Here is a 26,536-nt window from a genome sequence, read left to right as displayed (position 1 = left end):
TCATGAGATCATTCATAAATGTCTAAAACCCCTTTCAGATATACACCTCATTATGTAATTGTAAGGGCAATTTAACATGTCTGAATAAGTGTTAACGTCATGACAGCAAAGTAAAAGATGACATACTGAATGAGCCAGTTTAAGTTAGTAAGCCAGAGAAGATTCCTCTCAGATCAAATCAGTTCATACAGATAACTTTGTTCCCAACAGCAGTGCTGGAGAAATTTTAAAATTTTCATCCAGGCCATATGGAGGATGTTTTTGGGTCACAATGAAAGTTCAAATTGACAATTAAAAATAAATTTGAAATATAGCAATTTACAATTTGTCATTTGGCAGATGCTTTTATCCGAAGTGACATACATATGAGATTTTCATACCTCACAAGCAAAGTTCTGGACAGGAGAGAAAAACAAGAGTAAGTGTCATAACGCTAATTTCTGGTCCAATTGGACATAGGTGCTATGAGGCAGTGCTACGAAGTAATGCATAGAGTGAATGGAGAGCATTTTTTTTTTAATTGTTATGAAAGGTGTTCAGTAAAGAGCTTGGTCTTTAGTCTTTTTCTAAAGATCGAGAGGGAGTCTGCAGATTGAATAGAGTTTGGTAACTCGTGCAGTCATCCGCTCACATGGCCTCTCATACCATTCATATGCTGATGATACCCAGCTCAGCTCCTCCTTTCGTTCCCACCAAATGACCCCATGGTCTCGGCTTGGATATCAGCATGCATCGCCGATATCTTGGCATGGATGAAGGAACGACACCGTCAGCTTAACCTGTCAAAGACTGAGCTCCTTGTCATCCCAGCTGGTCCCTCTATACAACAACAGATCAGTATCCAGCTTGACTTGGGTCTGCTCACTCCCGCAAAATCTGCCAGAAACTTGGGTGTCTTGATCAATGACCAGCTAACTTTCAAAGAGCATGTGGCCTCTATTTGCTCAGTCATGCCAATTCGCCCTGTACAACATCAGAAAGATCAGAACCTACCTGTCTGAGCATGCAACACATCTCGTAGTACAAGCGCTGGTACTATCACGCCTCAATTTTTGTAATTCCTTACTGGCAGGGCTCCCAGCATGCTCGCTAAAACCTTTGCAGATGATACAGAATGCGGCGGCTCACTTGGTATTTAACCAACCCAAACAAGCGCATGTCACTCCGCTGTTCATATCCTTCCACTGGCTCCCCGTTGCTGCCCGCATCAAGTATGCAAGTCCTTGATGCTTGCATATAAAATTGCCACCAAAACCGCTCCAACCTACCTGAACTCCCTCATTCAGGTTTATGCTCCCTCCCGCTCACTACGCTCTGCTCAGGAACAGCGCCTGGTGCTGCCACCTCCAAAAAGCCCTAAGTCTCTAGCTAGACTCTTTTCTTCTGTGGTTCCCAGGTGGTGGAATGGAGTTACCAAACTCCATTCGATCGAGTCCCTTGCAATCTTTAGAAAAAGACTAAAGACCAAGCTCTTTACTGAACACCTTGCTCTTTAAAAATATATATTAAAAAAAATTCTATCGACTCTATGCACTTTTTTGTCCTGTAGCACCTATGTCCAGTTGGACCAGAAAGTTGCGTTAGGGCACTTCATTAAGTTGTTCTCTCCCGTCTAGAACCTCGCTTGTGTTGTATGAAAATCTCATTTGTACGTCGCTTTGGATAAAAACGTCTGCAAAATGACAAATTGTAATTGTAATTGTAAGTCTCCCCTCCAAGACACTGCAAAGGATCTCCCTGAGAGGTAGGACTCAAATCAGTGGAGAGCAGATCCTGAGAAGCAAGCTCAGTGAGTGTGGAGAGGAGGATTTGGTGGGTTAACTGTGTCAGAGGCAGCCACCATCATGTGGGTGACAGCAAGCGTGTGGGCGAGATGGCCCGCAGGAGGTTGGAGGGTATAGGGTCCATGGACAGGTAGTGGGGCAAAAGTTGAGCAGAAGATTGGAGACTCCTCTGTGACATGGGAAAATGAGAAGAGTGAGGCCCTGTTATGTGGTGATATCCTACTGAGGTGGTCAGGCTCAGAGAACAGGTTACTGTTGGTTGAAACCTTACCAGCAAAGAAAGATACAAAGTGATCGGCTGTGAGCAAAGTTGAGGGTGGAGGTGGTGGAGGGTTGAGTAGTGAGTTAAAAGCAGAAAATAATTTCTGAGCATCTTTGGTGCTATTGATTTTCTCCTGATAATAAGTGGACTTGGCACTTTTTGGATGGAAGGAGAATGCAGTCAGGAGAGTCTGATAGTCCCTGAGGTCAGAGGGATGTCTGGTTTTGATCCATTTTCTCTCGGCTGCTCTGAGCACTGCCCGTTGCTCTCTGATGACACTGGTGAGCCATGGACTGGTGGGGGTTTTACGAGCAAGTTTGGATGAGAGTGGGCATAGTTTGTGTAGAGAGGTGGCTAGCGAAGAGTAGAGTGTGTCTGTTGCCTCATTCACAGGAAGTGAGGAGAAAACACATTGAGGAGGCATGGTTGCCAAGACCTCATTGGAGAGTTGAGCCAGTGAGAGGGACCAGAGGTTGCGGCAGAGTGTGGATAGGGATAAGGATACAGAGAATTGAATAAAGAAGTGGTCTAATACATGTAAGGGGGTGACAGTTAGCTTAGCCGTGCAGCAGTTTTGAATTGCAATTAAGTCGAGAGTATTGCCCACTTGTGTGTGGGAGCGGTGGAGACCTGTTTGAGGTTGAATGAGGACAGCAGTGAAAGGAAGTCAACCGCATGGGGTTTGTTAAGATGGATATTCATGTCATCCATGACAATCAGTGGGGTGTCATCTTCAGGAATGGCTGAGAGTAGCATGTCCAGTTTGGCTATAAAGTTCCCCAGTAGCCCAGGTGGGCGATATAAGACAAATGTATACAGCTTAATGGGAGCAGTAACCATCATTGCATAACATTCAAACGAAGGGTTATTGCTTAGAGGAGTAGGCTTGGTGAATTACCAGTCTTTGGAAATGAGTGCGCCTGTGCCACCTCCATGTCCATCAGAACGAGGTGTGTGGGAGAAAGTAGAGTCAGCTGAGAACACAGCTGGTGTGGCTGTGTTTTCTGGATGGATCCAGGTTTCGGTCAGGGCTAGTACCTGAATTTGATGTAGATTTGCAAGTGCTTGGATAATTTCGATTTTGTTTACAGCAGACTGGCAATTCCATAGGCCAAAGGAAAAAGCAGAGGGAGTCGCTGAGGTTTTTCTGAGTGAGTAATGGTTCTCAGGTTTGCGTTTTATGCCCAATGTGTTTTTTTTTTCGCATGCCCTGGATGACCGTGATATATTGGTAGCACATGGTGTGCGTGGTGAGCAGTACAGGTCTCCACAGGGGACTGTCCTATCCCCCTTTCTCTTTACCCTGTACACCACTGACTTCAGGTATGACACAGAGACCTGCCACCTACACATGTTCTCTGATGACTCTGCAGTTGGTGGATGCATTGGGGGCGAGAATGTGTCAGAGTACCAGAAGGTGGTTGACAGTTTTGTGAACTGGTGCAAGCTTGAACCACCTGCAGCTCAATGTCAACAAAATAAAGGACCTGGTGGTGGACTTCAGGTGATCCAGGACTCCAGTTACTCCAATTACTATTAGGGGAGAGATGAAGGACCCATACTCTGCAGATCTCTACATAAGGGACAGATATGACAGAGGAGGCCTTCAATGTCTGCAGCACCATGCCACGAATGTTTTTCTATGCTGTGGTCTGCTGCGGCAGGAGCCTAAGGGTGGCTGACACCAACAGACTCAACAAACTGATTCAGAAGGTCAAGTCAGTCCTTGAAGGTTGAATTATCAACTTTGTTGCCTGTTGATGGTTTCTGGATGAACTCACTGACATTGTGACATCCTTTTGCACATACAACAACAACGCTAAGGAGGAGGCCTACAGAAGCAAGGATACAGTCTTGTAAAACCAAGAAGAAACACACTGACAAAGCAGATTAAAGTAGCAAGAGGTGCAACACCAAAAAGCAGGAGGACAGCTTATCAGCTACCAACACTTAGTCACCGTAGAGAAAACTGAAGGACCTTACCAACTTGGGAGATCGTTCCTGCACACAGCTGAGAATGATCAACTGGCTGGTGACCTGAAAACATTCTCTTGAGGAGTTGCTAGGCCCACATGAACACTCATCACCCTCCCCAGCTTAGACACCAAACAACCATTCACACCCCCTGCATCTCTCCACCCTGACCCCCCACGAGCACTCAGGATCAGTCAACAGGATGTGTCACCTCTTCAAGAGACAGAACATCAGGAAGGCATCAGGATCAGATAGCATGTCTCCCTCCTTTCTGAAAGTCTGTGTTAAGCAGCTGACACCCATCCACACATATATTTTCAAAAAATCACTGGACCTGTGTGAAGTTCCCTCATGTTTTGAATGCTCCATAATAACTCTGGTGCCAAAATAATCCTCCATCTCAGGATTAATTGACAACAGACTTGTAATGCAAACATCTGTGGTCATGAAGTCCTTTAAGAGACTGGTGTTGACCCAGCTGATAGACATCACAGGACTGGCTGGACCCCCTGCAATTTGCCAAACAAGGCAAACAGGATGGTGGAAGACGCAGTCATCATGGGACTGAACAACATCCTGCAACACCTTGACCACCCAGGGACATATACAAGATCCTGTCTGTGGACTTCAGCTCTGTGTTTAAACACAAGATTATTCCAGACATCCTTCACACAAATGTAACTCAGCTCACTGGTCAACCTCCACCTGTCAGTGGTCACAAACTTGCTGACAAACAGGAAGCAGCAGGTGAGGATGGGAAAATTCACATCCAGCACCCAGACCATCAGCACTGGAGCGCCCCCAGGGATGTGTGCTCTCCACCCTGCTCTTCTACCTTACACCAACGACTGTACCTCAGGAGACCTGTCTGTACAGATGGGAGTCCAAAGAGTTGGTCCTCTGGCGCAGCCAGATTTCTGGGATCTATTATCTCCCTGAACCTAAGGTGAACTTCAAACATAGCCTCAATCATCAAGAAGGTGCAACAGAGGATGTACTTCCTGTGTCAGTTCAGGCAGTTCAACCTGTCAACTGCTGCTGTTCCAGCTTGAAAGTCCAAATGTCAAATGTGAAATTGCAAATGGAAAACATAAAATTTAAAATGCCAAATGGTAAAGTGCATATGGAAAAAAAAAAAAAAGTTTTGTTAGCATTTTGTGGTTCCAGGGGGAGCTGTGGATATTCTGATGAATGTCCTCAAATCAATTTACTTTGAGTTGTCAGTCAAGATGCATTGTGGGGAATGTAGGCTCTAGGTTTTGACAAGAAAAAAGAATGTAGGAGATGGTATTTCTGATGGTATTTGTGAAAGCCTTTTTTAAATTAGTTTCACATGCTATAGTGTCATCAGTATGACTACATTTTAATGCACAAAAGAGTGGAAATAAAAAAAATACTGAATTTAAGGCATTTTGAAGTTGAAGGAGAGATGAATGTATGTATTAATGTTTAATGGAGGACACAGCTTCACTCTGTTCCGCAGAGAATATAAGCTTAAGTCTATTTTTAACAAGCCAGGTTGTGGAAGATAGGAGTTATTGATCAGTAAGTGTTTTATGTTGTTATTTCTGGTTTAAATTAGGATCTAGGCTGTTAGCAGGCTTTGGTGGTGATGTTGTTGTTGCTGTTGTTGTCATCACGGAGCACTCGCTCTCACTCTCTGAGTTTTAACAGTAGGGTTGGCTAACGTGGGTCACGCCCTCTATTTGTTGCTTGTCGGCAAAATCTTTAAGGGGTGGGTTCAGCCCTGGTGATGAGCTGTGACGGGGCACAGCTGTGGCACCTATATTTAACACACAGGCTGCGCTGAAGTGTCAGCGGAAGCCTTTTGCCTTTAGCCTTTTGTGTGAAGACCCTTTTGGGGAAAGACCTGCGAGTCTACTTGCGCGAGTCCACTGAGCAGGGACACAGGTAACCACCACTACTCTTACACTGGACGCCTTCCTGTGCACACACACCATTTGCGACCAATATATCTCGGTCATCCAGGACATGAAAAAAACACATTGGGCATAAAAGGCAACGCAAACCTGAGAACCATTACTCACTCAGAAAAACTTCAGCGACTCCCTCTGCTTTTTCCTTTGGCCTGTGGAATTGCCAGTCTGCTGTAAACAAAACAGAATTTATCCAAGCACTTGCAAATCTACATCAAATTCAGGTTCTAACCCTGACCGAAACCTGGATCCGTCCAGAAAACACAGCCACACCAGCTGTGTTCTCAGCTGACTCTACTTTCTCCCACACAACTCATCCTGATGGATGTGGAGGTGGCACAGGCGCACTCATTTCCAAAACTGGAAATTCACCACCTCCAAGCAATAACTCTTCCTTTGAATGTCATGCAATCATGGTTACTGCTCCCATTAAGATGTAAATATTTGTCTTCTATTGCCTACCTGGGCTACTGGAGAACTTTATAGCCAAACTGGACATGCTACTCTCAGCCATTCCTGAAGATGACACCCCACTGATTGTCATGGATGACATGAATATCCACCTTAACAAACCTCATGAGGTTGACTTCCTTTCACTGCTGTCCTCATTCAACCTCAAACAGGTCTCCACCGCTCCCACACACAAAGTGGGCAATACTCTTGACTTAATTGCAATTCAAAACTGCTGCATGGCTAACTGTCACCCCCTTAAAAGTATTAGATCACTTCTTTATTCAATTCTCTGTATCCTTACCAGAGCATCCTCACACTCCGCCGCAAACGGTCTCCTTCAGACGAGAACTCCCATCCCTCCCACTGGCTCAACTCTCCCATGAGGTCTCAGCAACCATGCCTCCTCACTGTGTTTTCTCCTCACTCCCTGTGAATGAGAGAGATGTGAACAGAGACACTCTCTCTTTTCAATATATACCACTGCACTTGGTGCAGTCATCTGCTCACATGGTTTCTCATATGATTCATATGCTGATGATACCCAACTCCTCCTTTCATTCCCACCAGACGACCCCACAGTCTCAGCATGGATATTGGCATGCTTCGCTGATATCTCAATATGGATGGAGTGTCACCTTCAGCCTAACCTGTCAAAGACTGAGCTCCTTCATCCGAACCAGTCCCTCTATACAACAGATCAGTATCCAGCTCGACTCAGCTCTGCTCACTCCCGCAAACTGCCAGAAACTAGGATGTCATGATTGATGACTGTTACGACCCAGCTCGCTAGGGGTAGGGAACCAGATGTAAATGTTCTCAACCAGATGTAAATGATTGAAATTGTTATTTATTTAAACCCAAGTAATTTTAAATTGTTTGTGTACAAAAGACAATTCCAAGACAACTAAAAGGGCAATTGGGTGCTTTTCAAACAAATGAAATAATCATAACCAAACAAGATCTCTCAAAAACGAGAGATTACCTGAATCACAAACAAAACAAAATGGAAATAAAGTCCTCCTAAATGAGGCCTACAGTTCAGATAGAAAACGAGAACCAAAATACAACAGAAATAGCACCCCTAAGCCTACTGAGGCTAACAAACAATATAACTAAGGGTGTGTGTGAAAATCAGTCCTGTCTAAACCTAGCTCAATTCGAGTCTAGTTACCACAACGATGCAAGGAGCAGAGCTCTGACAAATCGGTCACAAATGATTCTCTCTTGTGCGAAGGACTGGTCATCAGAGATGCCAGCCACACACTGCCAGGCTGAGACATCTCTTGTAGCCGGCAGGAGATAACTGCTTGCAGGGGATTGGACATGGGCTGGCTCCTCCCCAATCGCCATCCTCTTCCGGAGGAGAAGTTCTGTTTCCACTCACATACACGCAGGGCACAAGAACACACACCCAAACACACACAAAAATGGTGGCGGCTGTAACAATGACCAACTAACTTTTAAAGAGCATCTGGCCTCTGTTGCTTGGTCATGCCGATTTGCCCTTTACAACCTCAGGAAGATCAGACCCTGCCTGTTTGAGCATGCAACACAACTACTATTGCAAGTGCTGGTACTATCACGCCTCGACTATTGTAATTCCTTACTGGCAGGGTTCCCAGCATGCTCGCTAAAACCCTTGCAGATGATACAGAATGTGGCAGCTTGCCTGGTCTTCAACCAACCCAAATGAGCACGTCACACCGCTGTTCATATCCCTCCACTGGCTCCCCGTTGCTACCCACATCAAGTATAAGTCCTTGATGCTTGTTGACAAAACTGCCACCCAAACCACTCCAACCTACCTGAACTCCCTTGTTCAGGTTTATGCTCCCTCACACTCACTACGCTCTGCCCAGGAATGGAGCCTGGTGTTGCCAGCTCAAAAAGGCCCTAAGTCTCTAGCTAGACTCTTTTCTTCTGTGGTTCCCCGGTGATGGAACGAATTACCAAACTCTATTCATCTGTATCTTCAGAGTCCCTCTTGATCTTTAGGAAAAGGCTAAAGACCAAGCTCTTTACTGAACACCTTCTTTCATAAAAACAACAAAAATGCTCTCCATTCACTCTATGCACTCTATGCATTACTTAGTAGCACTGCCTCATAGCACCTACCAGAAATTAGTAGTTATGGCACTTACTCTTTTTGTCCTCTCCTGTCCAGAACCTTTTTTGTGATATACGAAAATCTCATATGTACGTTGCTTTGGATAAAAGCATCAGCCAAATGACAAATTGTAATTTTATGGAATCCACATCATCAGAGCAGATTGTGCCAGGCAGGAAGGGGAATGGCAATGAGAATCCAGTCAATTTTTAAAATAAAACACCCTGTGCCGACTCCCAATAGTACAGGTGCATCTAAAAACATTAGAATGTCATGGAAAAGTTCATGTTTTCGTGTAATTTTAATTCAAACTGTGAAATATTCATAGTTTAGTTTTATTGCTCATAAACTGAAATATTTCAAGGCTTTTTTTTTTTTTTTTAAATTTTGATAATTGTAGCTTACAGCTCATGAAAATCAATAATCCAGTATCTCAAAATTAGAATATTTCGTAAGATAAAAAAGGGTTTATAATACAGAGAAGTCATGGCATCCCAAGGCATCACTGACTGTGGACACTTCACACTGGACTTCAGGCAACTTGGATTCTGTGCCTCTCTGCTCTTCCTCCAGACTCTGGGACCTTGATTTCCAAATGAAATGGAAAATTTACTTTAACCTGGAAAGAGGACTTCGGACCACTGAGCAATGGTTCAGTTCTTCTCCCTAGCCCAGGTAAGATGGTTCTGACGTCTCTGGTTCATTAGTGGCTTGACACTAAGAATGCAACACTTGTAGCCCATTTCAAGGACACGTCTGTGTATGGTGGCTCTTTATGCACTGACTCCAGCTTGAGTCCATTCCGTGTGAAGCTCCCCAACATTCTTCAATCATCTTTGCTTGACAATCCCATCAAGGATGCGGTCATTCCTGTTGCTTGTGCACTTTTTCCTACCATACTACCGCCCTTCCAGTCAACTCCATGAAAATGCTTTGATACAGCACTCTGTGAACAGCCAGCCCTTTCAGCAATGATCTTTTGTGGCTTACCCTGCTTGTGGATGGTGTCAATGAGTGTTCTGGACAACTGTCAAGTCAGCAGTTGTCCCCATGATTGTGGTAGTGTGTACTGAACCTGACTGACAGATTCAGGATATTCATACTGCTGAAACAGTGATTTACTCAAACTTGAAATGAAATATTCTAATATTTTGAGATGGGTAGTGCAAAATTATCAAAATTAAAATAATCAAACACAATTAAAACAGACAAAAAAACATCAATAATTCAATTACATACCCATGGTAGAGGCACCGACATCAAGGCAAAAATGACCAAATCAAGAAAATCTGAGCAGATCAACAAAACCAGGCAGGCAAAATGTTCTACTTCTGAAATGCTCTTGATGGGGCATGAAGCTGTGTGAAGGACAGAACAAAACTGCATCACAGTCAGAATGTGATGCAGCTATGTCTAGTGGAATCTCTGGGTAGGTATGTGATTCTGTGAGTTGATAATGTATGTTTTATGTGTTTTTAATGTTTGCGTGAACATTGTCTGCAACATTTTATTGCTGCTATATTGGCCAGGGCTCCTTTGAAGAAGGAAATATTTAGTTATCTCAGTGGAACTCATCTGGTTAAATAAAGGTTAAACTTAATCTGATCCATTCTCTGATGAAATAGCAATTGTTGTGCAGGTATCACAGGGAAACCAATTGGAATCCAGGGAGGTCATGTTCAATTTTGTGGAATGGTGTTAACTGAACCACCTGTACATAAATGCCAGCAAGACAAAGGAGATGGCAATAGACTTCCGCAGGAAGGTGCCACAGACTACACTGGTGAACATCCAGGGTTTGGACATTAAGACTGTGGCCGATGTTGTCGGCTTTTTATGTTAAAGGCATTATGTTAAAGGCAATTACATTGGAACTATAAAGGTCTTATTACACTTGAAATGAAAAGGTCTTATTACACTGAAACTATGATGTTATTATACTGGAAAATACGGGAAATATGATGTTTAACGTTAAATCATGCACAAGTTGAGTGATCACAGCCCATGACGCCACAAAAGATAGATAGATAGATAGATAGATAGATAGATAGATAGATAGATAGATCTATCTGTCTATATTACATATTACATATTTTTTCTACTGTGCTTATGTATTTTGATCCCTACTCCCCTAACACACATGAACTGTGAGTAAAAGAACTTTTTTTACCCAGTCCTAGTATGATACTGTAATACACACAATTTAAGTTAATGAAAAACAATGCATAATCTTGGGTGTGGAATCAAACAAAGTAATGTTCCACTCAGCAACACAAAAAAAGAGGAAGTCACATATGCACCTAAATGAGGAACTCACACAGGCTGTGACTAGGGGGCTGTACAAAACCATGACAGGGGCCAAAAGCTTAGTGGAAAATTACCAGATAAGGACATGTGCAGTGGAGAGGAGAGATCAAGAGAGAAGAGTATAAAACAGCCAAAAAAGGAGGGAACATGGTTCTTCTTCCAACATCTCTACGACCTCAAGCCAACTCAGAGAATGTGAGGAGCCTGACATCTTAAAAAAGGACGATTTAGAAAAATCTATATTCAAGAGGACAGAGCACAGGAGGGATAACCATTTTCCAACTGACTGGATGGATTATAAATTTGAGGTTAAGTTCTTCTTCACACTTCTACAAAGGATAGGATTTTGAAGGAACTAAGGGACTCTGGATGGAGTCCCTGAGATTTGGGCCCTTTATACAAAAAGCTAGTCCAGTACTTTCTGTACAGGGGTTCTTACCATGCGCAATTGAAAAATTTTCCACTGGCAATATTATTTTTATATTGTTTTTGTATCCGTTGATTTTATCTTGTAGCCCTTTTTGTTGTCTATTTTGTTCCTTTTCTCCATCTCCTTTTTATTCTTGCTATTATTGCTGCCTGTAACATCTTTGTTTCCCTGGTGTGGGATCAAAAAAGTTATATCTTATCTTATCTTATCTTATTAATAAAAAAAAAGCCTCCTACCTTGGAGATGGCCTGCTGCAGATGGTAGAGGGAGTTGACCACAGCAATGTTCCTCCTCTGGCCCTCTGTTAATGGACCAATGACCTGACTGGCGTCACCCTGAGTACACAACTGCAGACAGAAGGAGGTGTGACTGACGAATAAAGCTGGACAGACAGACACAGAAGGAGGCAGAGCATGGCATATTGACAGGATATACACAGCAGAACCATCTGTACTAAATCACTGTTGTTTTATGTTATACTGTTGGTCTATCCAATTTGTGATTGATGTTTTTTCCAATTATGATTTTGGCTTCCAGTGATTCTGAAAACAAGACAATCTTCAATAATTGCTTAACTGCATTCTATTTCGCAATGAAGCTCTCACTTTGTCTTGTATAATAAATCTAGCGCACACCTCCTTCACTGTTTTGTCCTTGCCTAAAAGCCTAAACTCGCCAGGTTTTCTGATAGACACCCAAAATAACAGTATGAACAGAAAATTAGAGTAATTTAGGGCAGTTGAACATTTGCATGTATTTCATTGTGTGTGTCAAGATAGAGACAAAAATGACAACACATGCATGCTCACTCACACGCACGCACGCATGCACTCACGCACTCACTCACTCACTCACTCACTCACTCCACTGTACACACCAGCTGTTCTGACTTGACACAGAAGAGTTGTACAGTCTTGGCAGCATTCTTTGCCACAGCCAGAGATAGGTTTGGATCTACTGATGCAACATTCAGCTCACTGTAAACAAATAAACAAATAAAAAATAAATAAGACAGATTTTCCATTCCATTAAAACACTTTAACCTCGTTAATGATGAAATGCAAGCTGTAGTACGTTTGTAGTTAAACTGTAGTTTAGGTGCATAATGTTTTCAATAGTGATTCATTTCATGTGCTTTCTAAATATGAATACCAAATATGCATGTATCAGTGGGTTAGGAAGAGACTGGCAATCCCTTATTATGGTTAGATCACAATGACAGAGTGAGAAAGATCAAAACATATTGAATTAATTATTACAGATGAGAGATACTGTACTAATTACTAATATCAGAAACTTGACGTGACTTGTAACTTGCTGATTTCAATGTTAATGCAGAAAGGTTGCTTGCTGACTACTTACTAATAGTATATGTGTATATATACACTGCTCAAAAAAAAATAAGGGAACACTGAAATCACACATCGGATCAAGATGAACAAATTATTCATGTTGAAAATTTTTACTGATGGATATTGCATAATTTGCTGAGAACAAAATGATGTAACAACGGTCAATGAAAACCAAAATCATCAACCCATTGAGGGCAGAATTCAAAATCACACCGAAAATCAAAGTAAAAAATTGAATCATCACAATGATCACAATGAATGATCACAAGCTGATCCAACTTGCATGAATGTCAGCATGGCAACTCATGATGTGACTCAGTAGTGTATATGGCCACATGCCTGTGTGCACTCCCGACATTGTCTGGGCATGCTCCTAATGAGATGACATATAGTGTCCTGGGGAATGTCCTCCCAGGCTTGAATCCAGGGCATCAATGAGCTCCTGGACAGTCTGTCGTGGTGCTTAAACGTTCAGAATGTCCCATGGGTGCTCAACTGGATCTAGGTCAGGGCAATGTGATTGGATTAGATTAGATTAAACTTTACTGTTATCATCATCAGAGTGCAACAGAGACAACAGAGACAACGAAAAAAACATAAATACATGTAAGTACTAAGTAAGTAAGTAAGTGGCATGAGGTATAAACAGTATGAGATAGGTGCAGGTAGTGCAAGTAGTTTCCATGAAACCATAAAAACATGTGCAACATGGTATGTAAACAGGTGACGTGCAACAGGTAGTAAGCGGCAGTGCAGTAAAAGTAAAAAGTACAAGTGAACAATGAGGTATACAGTGTATATAAAATATAAAATATGGTGCAGCAGTAGAAGTTTACTAGGATCTGACGAGCCAGGTTAACTTGGTCTTGAGGCATGTGAGGACTGCTGCCTTGGCCAGTGACAGGTTGAAGATATCAGTGAAGAGGCCAGCCAGCTGTTCTGCACAGGCCTTGAGCACACGGCTGGGTATGCCGTCAGGGCCAGCAGCCTTACGGACTTTCACCCTGCTGAGTGCAGAACGCACGTCATAGGTGGAGAGCGTGAAGGGCTGTTCATCTGGGTGGGGAGCAGTTTTGATGGTTGGTTGTTTGTTGTCCTTGTCGAAGTGAGCACAGAAGTTGTTGAGCTCATGCTGGTTGGTGGGGCTGTCTTTTTTAACTGATAGTCTGTGATGCCTGGATGCCCTGCCACGTGGTGGAGATCGGCGTTGTAATGGAAGTGCTCCTCAATCCGTAGCTTGTGAGCATGTTTAGCTTCCCTGATGCCCCTCCTCAGGTTAGCTCTGGATAAGCTGTAGGCCGCTATGTCGCCAGATCTGAAGGCAGCGTCACATTCCTTGAGTAGGAGGCGGACCTTACTGTTCATCCAAGGCTTCTGGTTGGGGAAAGTTCTTATCTGTTCGTGGGTGGTGACGTTGTCAACACATGCATTACTGTAATCCAGAACAGAGGAGGCATATGAGTCCATGTCAATGGATCCTGAGTCCAGCGTGGCCCGGGTGGCGAACTCCAGTCTCTGTGTTGGAACTGGTGCTGGAATGTCGCATCCACTCTCTCTGGCCATACTTTACCAGTCCTCTCTGACAGCTTCACACATTTGATGAGTGGTGTGTACTTGGGGAGTAGGATGAGAGGTGATCAGACTGTCCCAGGTGGGGGGAGTGCTCTGCCATTTTGTGTGCTCTAAAGACGCAGTGTCCTTGCAGCTCTATCACGTTGTCTGAGATGCTGTTGTTAAGCCATGTTTCACTGAAAATCATGACATTGCAGTCCATAAACATCCTCTGTGATGTGATCTGAAGTCGTAAAAAAAGACCAAAGACGAACATTGGCGGGGAAGTTACTGGGTAGCGGTAGCAGGTGCGGTGCTAGCCGTAGCTTAGTCCGTAGACCTCCGCGCTTCCCTTTCCTTCGTTTACGATCTCAGTGTTTCCTCTAGGATTTTTTTCAGCAGCGGGGGCAGGCTCTCCGGGGAGCTATGGTGGCATAAACAAATGACACTTGACCGCAGATTTTACTTTTACAAACTATTTATTGAACAAACTTATTGAAAAAACTCTGTTTGCGTGTAAACAAGAGGCCAAACTGCATGAAAACATATGCGTTTTCCCTGTGTAAACATAGCATGAGTTGGCACCGGGCCAAATTAACTTAAGCTACCGATATGTTACGTAACGTTAGCTGACTATCAATATTTTGCGAATGTCTATTTGACTTAGCTAATAAGTCTACCTTTTCTCCGGTAAGTCGCTGCCCTATTTTCCAAGACAATACTCCTCTGACTCTCTGACCGTCGGACTCTGCTGTGAAGCTGGAGACATGCAGCGGTGGTGTATTTGCGACAATAAAAAAAAATGCATTAATAAAGAAAGAAATTTGAAGGAGTGGTGGCTAGGATTTAGGAATGGCAGCCCACCACTCCTAAATGAATGTAGAGGAAACACTGGATCTCAATGCTGCCAATGGTCACTTCCGGACGACGTAGCTGAGTTGCTCGGTCTTGCTGTCCTGGTGATCTCCTGGGGGAGCTTAAGCTCAGCAAATACACTGCTTGTGCATCGAAATCTTAAATCCAAAAATTGCTGTCTGGTGTAGGAAGTGTTCACAAAGCTGTAATGAGTGAACAGACTTGAAACTTGTAGGAAAACAACAACTATATCGTGAATTCTAGTGAGACACTGAGCCTCACATTGTGCATGTGCCGCCATCTTGAAATTAGGCCAATCAATGACATCAATGCCTTTGTCATCCAGGAACTGGCCACAAGAAGCATTGATCTTTGCCGCCTGTCGCATGTGGTCAATGTGAACCTGCTCTCATCTGTGAAAAGAACAGGGTGCCAGTGGCGGACCTGCCAATTCTGATGTTCTCTGGTGAATGCTAATCAAGCTGCATGGTGCTGGGCTGTGAACACAGGTCCCACTAGAGCAGTGTTTCTCAACTGGTATGGCTTCAGGACCCACCATCACCCCTTAACAAGAAACCCTGACACAAATAGACGACACTCCGCTGCATAAAAAAATCCCCTTCAAAATAAAAGCACATTAATTGTTTTGTTTTCTTGTTTTTTGCAGTTCTGTGTTGGCAGGATAGTTGCAGGATAATCACCAAATTCTTCAAATTAGTCACCATTTACTTTGATGTCAGCTTTGCTTTGCGTAGTCACCTGGAATGGTTGGAATGGTTGGAGTTAGTGCTGGGTGGTATACAGGTTCACACCGAATATGGTGTATATTTTTGTTATGATATGAATTTTTAATATACCGCCATACCAGTGTATTTCATTACACAACATGCGGAATGCTGTGCTACGCGACACTGTTTCAGGGAACCTTTTCAATGTTACGCTTCTAAACACGCATTGTGCGAGGTGTGGTAAGAGTAAACTGTAGTGCTCTGGTGTTACGTTACGGTGAAGATGGATGGGATAGACATTGAAAGTTCCGAAATTGAAGCTGTAGAACTAGTAGAACATGATGACACGGAAGAACTTGTACCAAAAAGAGGAGCTCTGCCTGTTGTTTTTCTGGTTTTCAAAAAAAAAAAGAGCAAGTGTTGTTGGGCTGAAGCTGTCACCGGAGGCGGCAACACGAGCAATTTGCTCCACCACCTTATCCGCAAGCATGTCTTGGAATATCAAAAATGTGTGAAGCTAAGATCAGCGCCCTCCACATCAGCTGGTAACACGGGAAAAGCAAAAGAAAAATGGAGCCAAATGTCACTTCAAGACGCATTTGCTGGAGGGACTCCCTACGACAGAAAAAGCAAACGGTGGATCGAGATTACAACTCTGTCACTATCCACCTAGCCAAAGACATGGTCCCGCTTAACACTAGAAAAAGAAGGCTTCAGGCAGATGATCAAGACATTGGATCCCAGGTATGAAATACCTGTTCAATACAAGCACCCCCTGTACAGGGGGGCAGTGTGAGATGTGCGCAGTTCAGATGATCAATACTCACACTAGGAGGCACCAATCCTAACTTGTAGCATATCAGAATGACGGGGAGAAACTCAGCTAAAAGCATCTACCAAGCATTGCCACCCACACGAAACATAATTCATACAGCAATAAATTATATGTGCAAGTAACAAAAATATGATAGCATATGTCCACTTTAGAGCGTCTGCTCATTTCACCACTTCATGCAATCCACACAAGCTGATATCATGATATATATGAAAGCAGAGTCTCCAGAGTCACAAAGATGTCTGCCTCCTCACCGTGCGATGGAAACTCAGCGAGCTAGCAGCCAAAGAGTAGCAGAAAAAAACTTAGCTAAATTATAAAGTATGTCTTACCTTTGCTGTTTTGTGGTCGAAGTTATATTCCAGCTCGAAAAAAAGCTGCTAATGTCTCCTCCTGCGACTCTGTGTTAGTTTGAGATCAATCACGAAGGTCCTGGTTGTTTACATAAAGAGGAGGGGGTTTCTAGAGTGGAGGGAGCGCTCTTCATGCAACATTCAATCTCTGGGGTTACTTCCTTCTGGAGCGTCATTGGTGTTACTATGGTGAATTTGGGTGCTGCCCCAAGAATCTCTTGACTCTGACTGGTTGATAGAGGTGTTAATCATCAAAATTGACGAATGGGCTGCTGAGCTATTGACCGGTGTAACTGCGCAGTTAGTTTCACTACTCCATCTCATTTTCACACGCATGGGCAGAGCGCCCAGAGAGAACACTGCTGACCAGCCTGTGGTGTTATTTTACTGTTTTATTTGCATTTCGTCCTTTTATGAGAGATTAGAACAATAGCAAGCAGAAAGCTGTCATCAAAGCAAATGGTGGCTACTTTGAAGAATCTAAAGTATAAAACATATTCTGGTTTGTTTAACACTTTTTTCTTTACTACATAATTCCATATGTGCTCCATCATAGTCTGGATGTCTTCAGTATTAATCTACAATGGAAAAAAAAAAATAAAGAAAGAAAAACTACTGAATGAGAAGGTGTGTCCAAACTTTTGACTGCTACTGTATATACCTGTAAGAAAACATTTCCTATGTCTTTGAATAGAATGAAGTGTCTCTGTACCATACTTGGTTTGGTGTTACTGTGCCATTATCTGGGTTTGATATTTGTTAGTGTTGGTGTTAGAGTTAGTGTTAAAGGATATTATTATCCAGTTATGTCTCTCCATTTAACTGATTCATCTCACCCTTTGCCCTGCCTTGTAGTGTGGTCATTCTGAAACAGCTATAACCTTTTAGCATTAGATGCGGTTGGATGAACAAGCTAGTTTATCTGAAGCATACTGAGTACTTAAACCTTCAATAATTGATTTTTGGCCACTTGGGGGAAGTGGATACAACCTATGAACATGTTGACATATCGTTGCTTTTTAAGTTGGTATGATCAATTTGGCAAACAGTTGCTTATTTCCACATCTTACAACTGAATTGTTTTGTAGGAAAAATCAATAGCATTCAGACATGTTGACACACTGTCTCCAACAAGTGGCAGAGGCAACAATGAATGATTTTGTCACTGTAATTTAGACAAACTGTTATGGACTTGCCTGCTGATGGTCTTGATGATGCTGTCCAGCTCATCATTGGACGGCGGATTACGGCCGCTCATAGGAAACACAAGGTTGATTGGATCAAACAGGCGAGAGAGGGACTTGGAGAGGTAGGCTGCCTCATACGGCTGCAGAGAGTTCTTCAGAGCCTGCTCTGGGCTACATGCACACAAAGAGACAGATACAAAAACATACACAATTGATGTGGTCAAAAAATATTTACAGAGAAGAAATGTTTGAAAAACCATCATGACAAGCATGGATATGGTCACTGAACAAAGACATTCACAGTTCTTTCTCTCAGTCACAATGAGCAATCAGATCCAAAAATACATCACATTACTATAAGATGCCCCAATCCCATTTATTGCACCCGATACCAATTCCAATACCTAAACTTAGTAGGATTTCTGTAGATGCTAATCAGACACAAAGTGTTGTTTTTCTGTAACTGACTGAAGGCTGTAACTACACAACACTTCCTACACAAAGATATTTATAAACCAGCATTCTGTTTAGGCTTGTGCAAAATTAATCATATGGTTCTAGAAGCTTTATAAATGAGTAACAAATTTATCATGATTGTGACTTAGAAACAGGATTTCAGATCGGTCTTATCTGGCCTATACCTGATCCGCTAATAACCTGAAGTGAACTGGATCAGTGCATCCTCTGCAGGTTGTTGGTCTCACTCAGAGTCTTAGGAGTGAATTTTTATATTTTGCTTCCCTAGAGAAATTCATTATGTAATAATGAATGTTACAGTGTAACAAAATGTTTGTCAAATATCAATGAAATGTTATGTCCCACTGTTAAATATAACTTGTGATAAACTCTTTATAAGATGGCGGCACATGCAGAATGCGAGGCTCAGCGTCTCACTAGAATTCGTGATATAGTTCTTATTTTCCTACTGGCTTCGAGCCTATTCGTAACTTGGTGTACAGACTCTGTTATCACTGGGAGCCACTGTTCTGCTTATCTGGAATATCTGATGATCAAGTGCAGGCCTTTTTATCTGCCTAGAGAGTTCACATCCACCGTGCTAACTGCAGCTTATATCCTCCCAGGTGCTAATGCTGAACTAGCAATGAAAGGACTGTATGCTGCTATCCACAAACAACAAACTGCACACTGAAGGAGCCTTTATTGTTGCTGGAGACTTCAACTACTCAAACCTGAGGACTGTTCTCCCCAAATTTAACCAGAATGTCTCCTGCCCCACCAGAACGAGGACAGCTAAAGTATGGCCAGAAGGAGCGAACAGTAAGGTCCGCCTCCCACTCAAGGAACGTGACGCTGCCTACTAATCCCAGGAATCAGTCTATAAATTGTCTCAAGGTGAGGGAGAGGACAGAAGGACATTCGATGAGGGAAACAGGATGAAGGGGGCAATTTAGGGTGCAATTAATTGTACCTGAGGAATTTATGGTATAATATAAACCCTAGGAAACAGGATGAGTGCATTCCTCAAATGGTCACTGTTTTGGGGGAATGATTTACCAACACCAGGTGCATGTGACAACCAGTTGTCCTTTTGTTTGTTTTGTTGCATGTATTAAAGAGACCTGATTCATCACACCAAGTCTATAATTCTTCAGAGAATTAGCAACTCTCAACGATCAACAGAGAAAATTTCCCTTACAAGAGCACTTCCACAACAACGCTGACCCCGGTCGCATGTGGCAGGGCATCCAGGCCATCACAGACTATCAGCCAAAGAAGACAACCCCACCAACCAGCAATGCCTCCCTCCCCAATGAGCTCAACAACTTCTATGCTCTCTTCGACAGGGACAACAAACAACCAGGCATCAAAACTGCTCCCACCCAGATTGAACAGCCCATCAAGCTCTCTGCTTACGATGTGCGTTCTGCACTCCGCATGGTGAACACCTGTAAGGCTGCTGGGCCTGACGGCATACCTGGCCATGTGGTCAAGGCCTGTACAGAACAGCTGGCTGGGGTCTTCACTGACATCTTCAACCTGTCACTGGCCGAGGCAGCAGTCTCCACATGCCTCAAGACCACCACCATCGTGCCAGTACCGAAGCAGTCACCTGCAGTGAGCCTAAATGACTTCCGTCGCACTCAGCCAATCATCACTAAGTGCTTCGAGAGGCTGGTCTTGGCATACCTCAAATGCTGTCTCCCACACACTGGACCCTCATCAGCTTGCCTACCGACCAAACAGGTCAACAGACGATGCCATCTCCACGGCACTGCACTCCACCCTGATGCACCTGGACAACAACACCTACACCAGGATGCTGTTTATTGACTTCAGTTCAGCATTCAATACAGTCATCCCCTCCAAGCTGGTCAACAAACTCAGTGACCTCAGCATCAGCACCTCCCTCTGCAACTGGACCCTGGACTTCCTGACCAACAGATCCCAGTCAGTTAGGTTAGACAACCACACCCCCGCCACCCTGATGCTGAACACCAGCGTCCCACAGGGCTGTGGGCTGAGCCCTCTCTGCTCACTCTTCACCCATGACTGCATGCCTGTGCATGACTCCAGCTCCATCATCAAGTTTGCACCATGGTGATAGGCCTGATCAACAACAACTTAGTTACCCAACTAAGACATGGCAAGAGTTTATGACACAGTGATCATTAGATCTGACACTAAGACGAGACAAAGAAATGGCATTGACGTCATTAAATACTAACTATGACTATGTCAACATGCAATATTATTGATGAAAAAGACAAGACTAAAGTGTAGTTTAAAAAATAAAAACTTTACCAACGTTTCATTGAAAAAAAGGAAAAGAAAAATTAAAGATGCTTTTTTTTTCAATGCAGCAGTTTAAGATAAGATAGACTTTATTTATCCCACAATGGGGGGAAATTCACATGTTACAGCAGCAACAAGACAGAGTGCAAGAAGTCAGAGGACAAGAAGACAAGAAAATATTGCATGTGCTATATGCCTATGGTAATTTACAATATATACAATATACGTACACACTTATTTACTTATACGTACTACTCATTTAAAAATGACGATTGCACATGACTCCTTGAACCAACACCTTACCGTGGTGGAGGAGTTTGAGTACCTGAATGATCCTAGAGGCTATGTTGTCTGAGGCTTAATGCCATGGTAGGGTCAAGGCAAACAGGTTCTAGGTGACGGGTCAGACTAAGAGCGGTTCAAAAGCCCCTTTGAAAGCAAGGAAGCTTACGTCGCCCGGATTGGCGTCACCGAGGCCCCACCCTGGAGCCTCACAGGCGAGCACCCGGTGGCCGGGTCTGCGGGTGGTGGGCCCGCCTTCCTGTTGGCCCACCACCCGCAGCAAGGATCAGAAGGGGCCGGTGCTTGTGTTATGGGTGGCAGTCATGGGTGGGGGCCCCGATGACCCAAACCCTGGATGATGACTCTGGCTATGGGGACATGGAATGTCACCTCGCTGGGGGGGGGAAGAGCCAGAGCTAGTGCGGGAGGCTGAGCGGTACCGACTAGAGATAGTTGGGCTCACCTCCATGCACAGTCTGGGCTCTGGAACCCAACTCCTTGAGAGAGGCTGGACTCTCTTCTACTCTGGAGTTGCCCACGGTGAGAGGCAGCGAGCTGGTGTGGGCTTGCTTATAGCCCCCCCAGCTCAGCCATCATGTGTTGGAGTTCTCCCCGCTGAGCGAGAGGGTCGCTTCCCTGCACCTTCGGGTTGGGGATAGGTCTCTCACTGTTGTTTCGGCCTAGGGTTCGAACAGCAGTGTAAAGTACCCAGCCTACTTGGAGTCCCTGGGAAAGGTACTGGAAAGTGCTCCAACCGGGGACTCCATCGTTCTGCTGGGGGACTTCAATGCTCACGTGGGTAGCGACAGTGATACCTGGAGAGGTGTGACTGGGAGGAACGGCCTCCCCGATCTGAACCCGAGCGGTGTTCTGTCACTGGATTTCTGTGCTAGTCACAGTTTGTCCATAACGAACACCACCATCGACTTTGTAGTCATATCATCTGACCTTCGGCGGTATGTCTTGGACACTCCGGTGAAGAGAGGGGCTGAGCTGTCAACTGATCACCACCTGGCGGTGAGTTGGATCTGCTGGCAGGGGAGGAAGCAGGACAGACTTGCAGACCCAAACGTACTGTGAGGGTCTGTTGGGAACGTCTGGCGGAACCCGCTGTCAGGGAGGTCTTCAACTAACACCTCCGGGAGAGCTTCGACCAGATTCCAAGGAAGGTTGGAGACATCAAGCCCGAATGGACCATATTCTCCACTTCCATTGTTGATGCAGCCGTCCGAAGCTGTGGCCGTAAAGTTGTCGGTGCCTGTTGTGGCGGCAATCCCCAAACCCGGTGGTGGACACCGGATGTGAGGGATGCCGTCAAGCTGAAGAAGGAATCCTATCGGGCCTGGTTGGCACATGGGACTCCTGAGGCAGTGGACAGGTACCGGCAGGCCAAGCATGCAGCAGCTCGGGCGGTTGTAGAAGCAAAAACTTCTGTCTGGGAGGAGTTCGGGGAGGCCATGGAGGAGGACTACCGGTCGGCCTCAAAGAAATTCTGGCAAACCGTTCGGCGCCTCAGGGGAGCTGTTGACCTCGACTGGGGACATTGTTGGACTGTGGAAGGAATACTTCGAGGATCTCCTCAATCCCACTGTCATGTCTTCTGTAGAGGAAGCAGAGACTGGGAACTCGGAGGTCGATTCATCCATCACCTGGGCTGAAGTCACTGAGGTAATTTGCAAGCTCCTCGGTGGCACAGCGGTGGATGAGATCTGCCCTGAGTACCTCACATCACTGGATGTTGCAGGGCTGTCTTGGTTGACACGCCTCTGCAACATCGCGTGGGAGTCGGGGACGGTGCCTCTGGACTGGCAGACTGGGGTACGATACGATACGATACGATACGATACGATACGATACGATATACTTTATTGTCACCATGGGGAAATTTGTTTTGGACTCGTATGCTGCGCACAACATGCCTCCACAGTGTTATAAAACAAACAACATAATGAATTGCACATAGTCAACATTGCACATTACAAGATATTGCACATACAAATACATAACACATATTGCACATTGCACATATTGCACATACCCTGTGGTAAAAACCCATGGAAATATTGCACAATCCCTGCAGCCTCAAACAGCACTATTTAAAAGTTTAATGGAGGTAGGAACAAATGAATTTTTAAATGGTTAAGTTTACAGTGGGGAACTCTGTATCGTCTGCCAGAGGGCAAGAGTTCAAATTCTAAGTGCAGGATATGTGATGGGTCAGTCAGTATCCTCTGAGCCTGCTGAAGAACAGACTGCTCGTAAATTGACTGGAGGGACTGGTACTCGTTTCTACCCATCACCTTCATGGCTGTGTGAACCAGACGGGACAGCTTAGTTTTTAACTGTTCAGTGAGGTTTCCAAACCACGCTGACATGCCATATCTGATCACACTTTCCAATACAGCCTGATAGAATAAAAACATAATCCTCTGGTCCACACCATACACTCTGAGTTGGCGCAAGAAGTAAAGTCTCTGCTGTAGACGAGAACACAACATGATCTTTGAAGCTGAAAAGTGTTGCCCAAGTGCACACCGAGATACTTGTATGAGCACACCTGTTCGAGTATGTGTGTCATGTATGACCACAGGACTGTGATCCCCCACTGATCTGGGGTCCAGAACCATCTCCTTAGTTTTGGTAACATTTGAAATTAGGTGGTTTGCATCACACCACTGTACAAAGTTTTGTATTTCGCAGAAATAGGCTGATGGGCTTGTGTCTTTGTACAATAAGGTGAGGATAGCTGTGTCGTCTGAAAATTTAAAAACAAAGTTCCCAGGGTGGCTGTTTGTGCATTCATTTGTGTACAGTGTAAAAAGGACTGGGGAGCTGACACAACCCTGTGGGGCACCTGTACTGATGGGTCTGGGCTCAGAAAGGACGTTGTTGACTCTGACCTGCTGACTTCGATTGTTTAAAAAAGAGAAATACCACTTAATTAAAAAAGGGCTGACACTCATCTGCTTCAGTTTTTGAATAAGAAGATGAGGCTGCAGTGTATTAAAAGCTGAACTAAAATCAACAAATAAAATACATGCATAGGCTTTGGGGTCTTCCAAGTGCTTAACAGTGAGGTGGGTGATGCTGTTAATGGCATCATCAGTACCCCTGCCCTGCCTGTAAGCAAACTGGAGTGGGTCAAGTGCCGAGTTGACCTCTGCCCTGAGCAGAGACACCATGTATTTTTCAAAGCATTTCATGACAATTGAAGTCAGGGCCACGGGTCTAAAATCATTGTTCTCAGATGGACAGGATTTCTTAGCAACTGGAATTGTAACAGAGTTTTTCCAGAGAGCAGGTACAGTGTGTGACTGCTGGAAAATGGGACACCACGCTGGGGTTAGTTCCTCTGCACATGCCTTTAAGAGCAGAGCAGAGATACATCTGGGCCGGTGGATTTTTTAGCACACACTTGTTTAAAAATCGACTGAATCTTGTGTGGGTCAACAACAATCCCACAGCATGGATCAGCTGAGATTGTATCCAATGCACTGCTACATTCCTCCGAGAAGTCATGTTTTTCAAACCTAAGAAAAAAATCATTCAATTCATTTGCTTTCCTCATATCATCATCAGTAATGAGGCGCTTCTTGGTTGTGTTCATGTTGGTTATTGCCTTCATTGAAGGTGGTGGTCCCTCTATTTAAAAAGGGGGACCGGAGGGTGTGTTCCAACTATCGGGGGATCACACTCCTCAGCCTCCCTGGGAAAGTCTATTCCAGGGTACTGGAGAGGAGAATCCGGCCGATAGTCCAACTTCAGATTCAGGAGGAACAATGCGGTTTTTGTCCTGGCCGTGGAACACTGGACCAGCTATATACCCTCCACAGGGTGCTTGACGGTTCATGGGAGTTTGCCCAACCAGTCCACACGTGTTTTGTGGACTTGGAGAAGGCATTTGACCATGTCCCTCGCATCATTCTGTGGGAGGTGCTCCGGGAGTATGGGGTTGGAGGCCCTCTGCTGAGGGCTGTACAGTCCCTGTACAACCGGAACAGGAGCTTGGTCCACATTGCCGGCAGTAAGTCGGACCTGTTCCCCGTGCATGTTGGACTCCACCAGGGCTGCCCTTTGTCACTGGTTCTGTTCATTATTTTTATGGATAGAATTTGTAGGCGCAGCCAGGGGCCGGAGGGGGTTCGGTTCGGGAACCAGCAGATTTCGTCTCTGCTTTTTGCGGACAATGTTGTCTTGTTGGCTCCCTCGAGCCAGGACTTTCAGCATGCACTGGGGCGGTTCACAGCCGAGTGTGAAGCAGCTGGGATGAGAGTCAGCACCTCCAAGTCCGAGGCCATGGTTCTTGACCGGAAAAAGGTGGCTTGCTCCCTCCGGGTTGGGGGAGAGTTCCTGCCTCAAGTGGAGGAGTTTAAGTATCTTGGGATCTTGTTCACGAGTGAGGGAAGAATGGAGCGTGAGATTGACAGGCGGATGTGGCTGTGGGCAGGAATGACCTGCGGTAGTGCTCGTTCCTGCGGTGGGGATGTAAAAGTCTTGTGCTGAAGGAACTGCTCAAGGTCCTCACAGTGTGACCTTGTGTAGGTGACTCTGGCTCTTCCAGTACAGGGCATTAGTATTGTCTGTCCAGTCCAGTTTATTGTTGAGGTGAACACCCAGGTACTTAAATGAGTCCACCATGTCAATGACTGAGCCCTGGATGTTCACCAGTGTGTGAGGGGAAGGTTTCCTTTGGAAATCAATAATCATCTCCCTGGTCTTGCTGGTGTTTAGGATCAGGTGGTTCTGCTGACACCAGTCCACGAAGTTCATGATGTACTCCTGCTCATTCTCAAGATTCAAGATTCAAGATTGCTTTTATTGTCATTGAGCATGGACATATCAACGAGATTTACATTGCAACCCCCATGTAGAAGAAAGATAATAAAATAAGATAAAATAAACTCACAATAAGATAAAATAAACTCACAGGTATAAAAAGTCAGCAACATTCAAAACGTATATACAATATACATAAACAGTGTGTATACTTAAATGTTAAGTACACAGAAGGTGCAGGTGAAGGTGATCAAAGTGCAGTGTGCAAAAAGAAGTGTCCTCACAGTCTCTCCCTCTAATAGGTGGGAGTGACTGTGTGTGGCTATATGGGGGGGAATGTGTGTTCGGCAGTGGGGGGGAGGGGGTGTGGGTGTGAGGCGGCGAGGGAAGGGGTGTGTGTGTGTGTGTAGATGTGCATGTGTGACTGCGGGGGGGGGGGGGGGGGTGAGTGTGTGGGTGTTGCTGTGGGGTGGTGAGGTGTGTGTGAGGTGCTGCAGGGGGTGATAGTTCTGACAGCTCTGGGGAAGAAGCTGTCCCTCAGTCTGTTAGTGGTTGTACGGATGTTCCTGTACCGCTTTCCTGATGGAAGCGGTACAAACAGTCTGTGGC

The 26,536-nt window shown here is 44.6% G+C and overlaps 1 protein-coding gene across 3 annotated transcripts in view; it reads right to left on the bottom strand.

Moving 5' to 3' along the window:
• Positions 1 to 26,536, bottom strand: part of cog5 (component of oligomeric golgi complex 5) — a 157,756-nt gene that overhangs the window by 15,837 nt on the left and 115,383 nt on the right. For 2 of the 3 annotated variants that reach the window (XM_076721822.1, XM_076721823.1), the window contains 3 exons: positions 18,125 to 18,286; positions 12,132 to 12,231; positions 11,491 to 11,601 (listed from right to left, as the gene is read on the bottom strand). In XM_076721822.1, the coding sequence (XP_076577937.1) occupies positions 11,491 to 11,601; positions 12,132 to 12,231; positions 18,125 to 18,286 (373 nt within the window). Of the gene's footprint in view, positions 1 to 11,490; positions 11,602 to 12,131; positions 12,232 to 18,120; positions 18,287 to 26,536 lie in introns of all 3 variants that reach the window. The other variant, XM_076721821.1, reaches the window with a different exon arrangement.

This window comes from Chaetodon auriga, chromosome 22, assembly GCF_051107435.1.
Source record: "Chaetodon auriga isolate fChaAug3 chromosome 22, fChaAug3.hap1, whole genome shotgun sequence".
NCBI classification, from domain to species: Eukaryota; Metazoa; Chordata; class Actinopteri; order Chaetodontiformes; family Chaetodontidae; genus Chaetodon; species Chaetodon auriga.
This window is presented reverse-complemented; position numbering and strand designations above follow the sequence as displayed.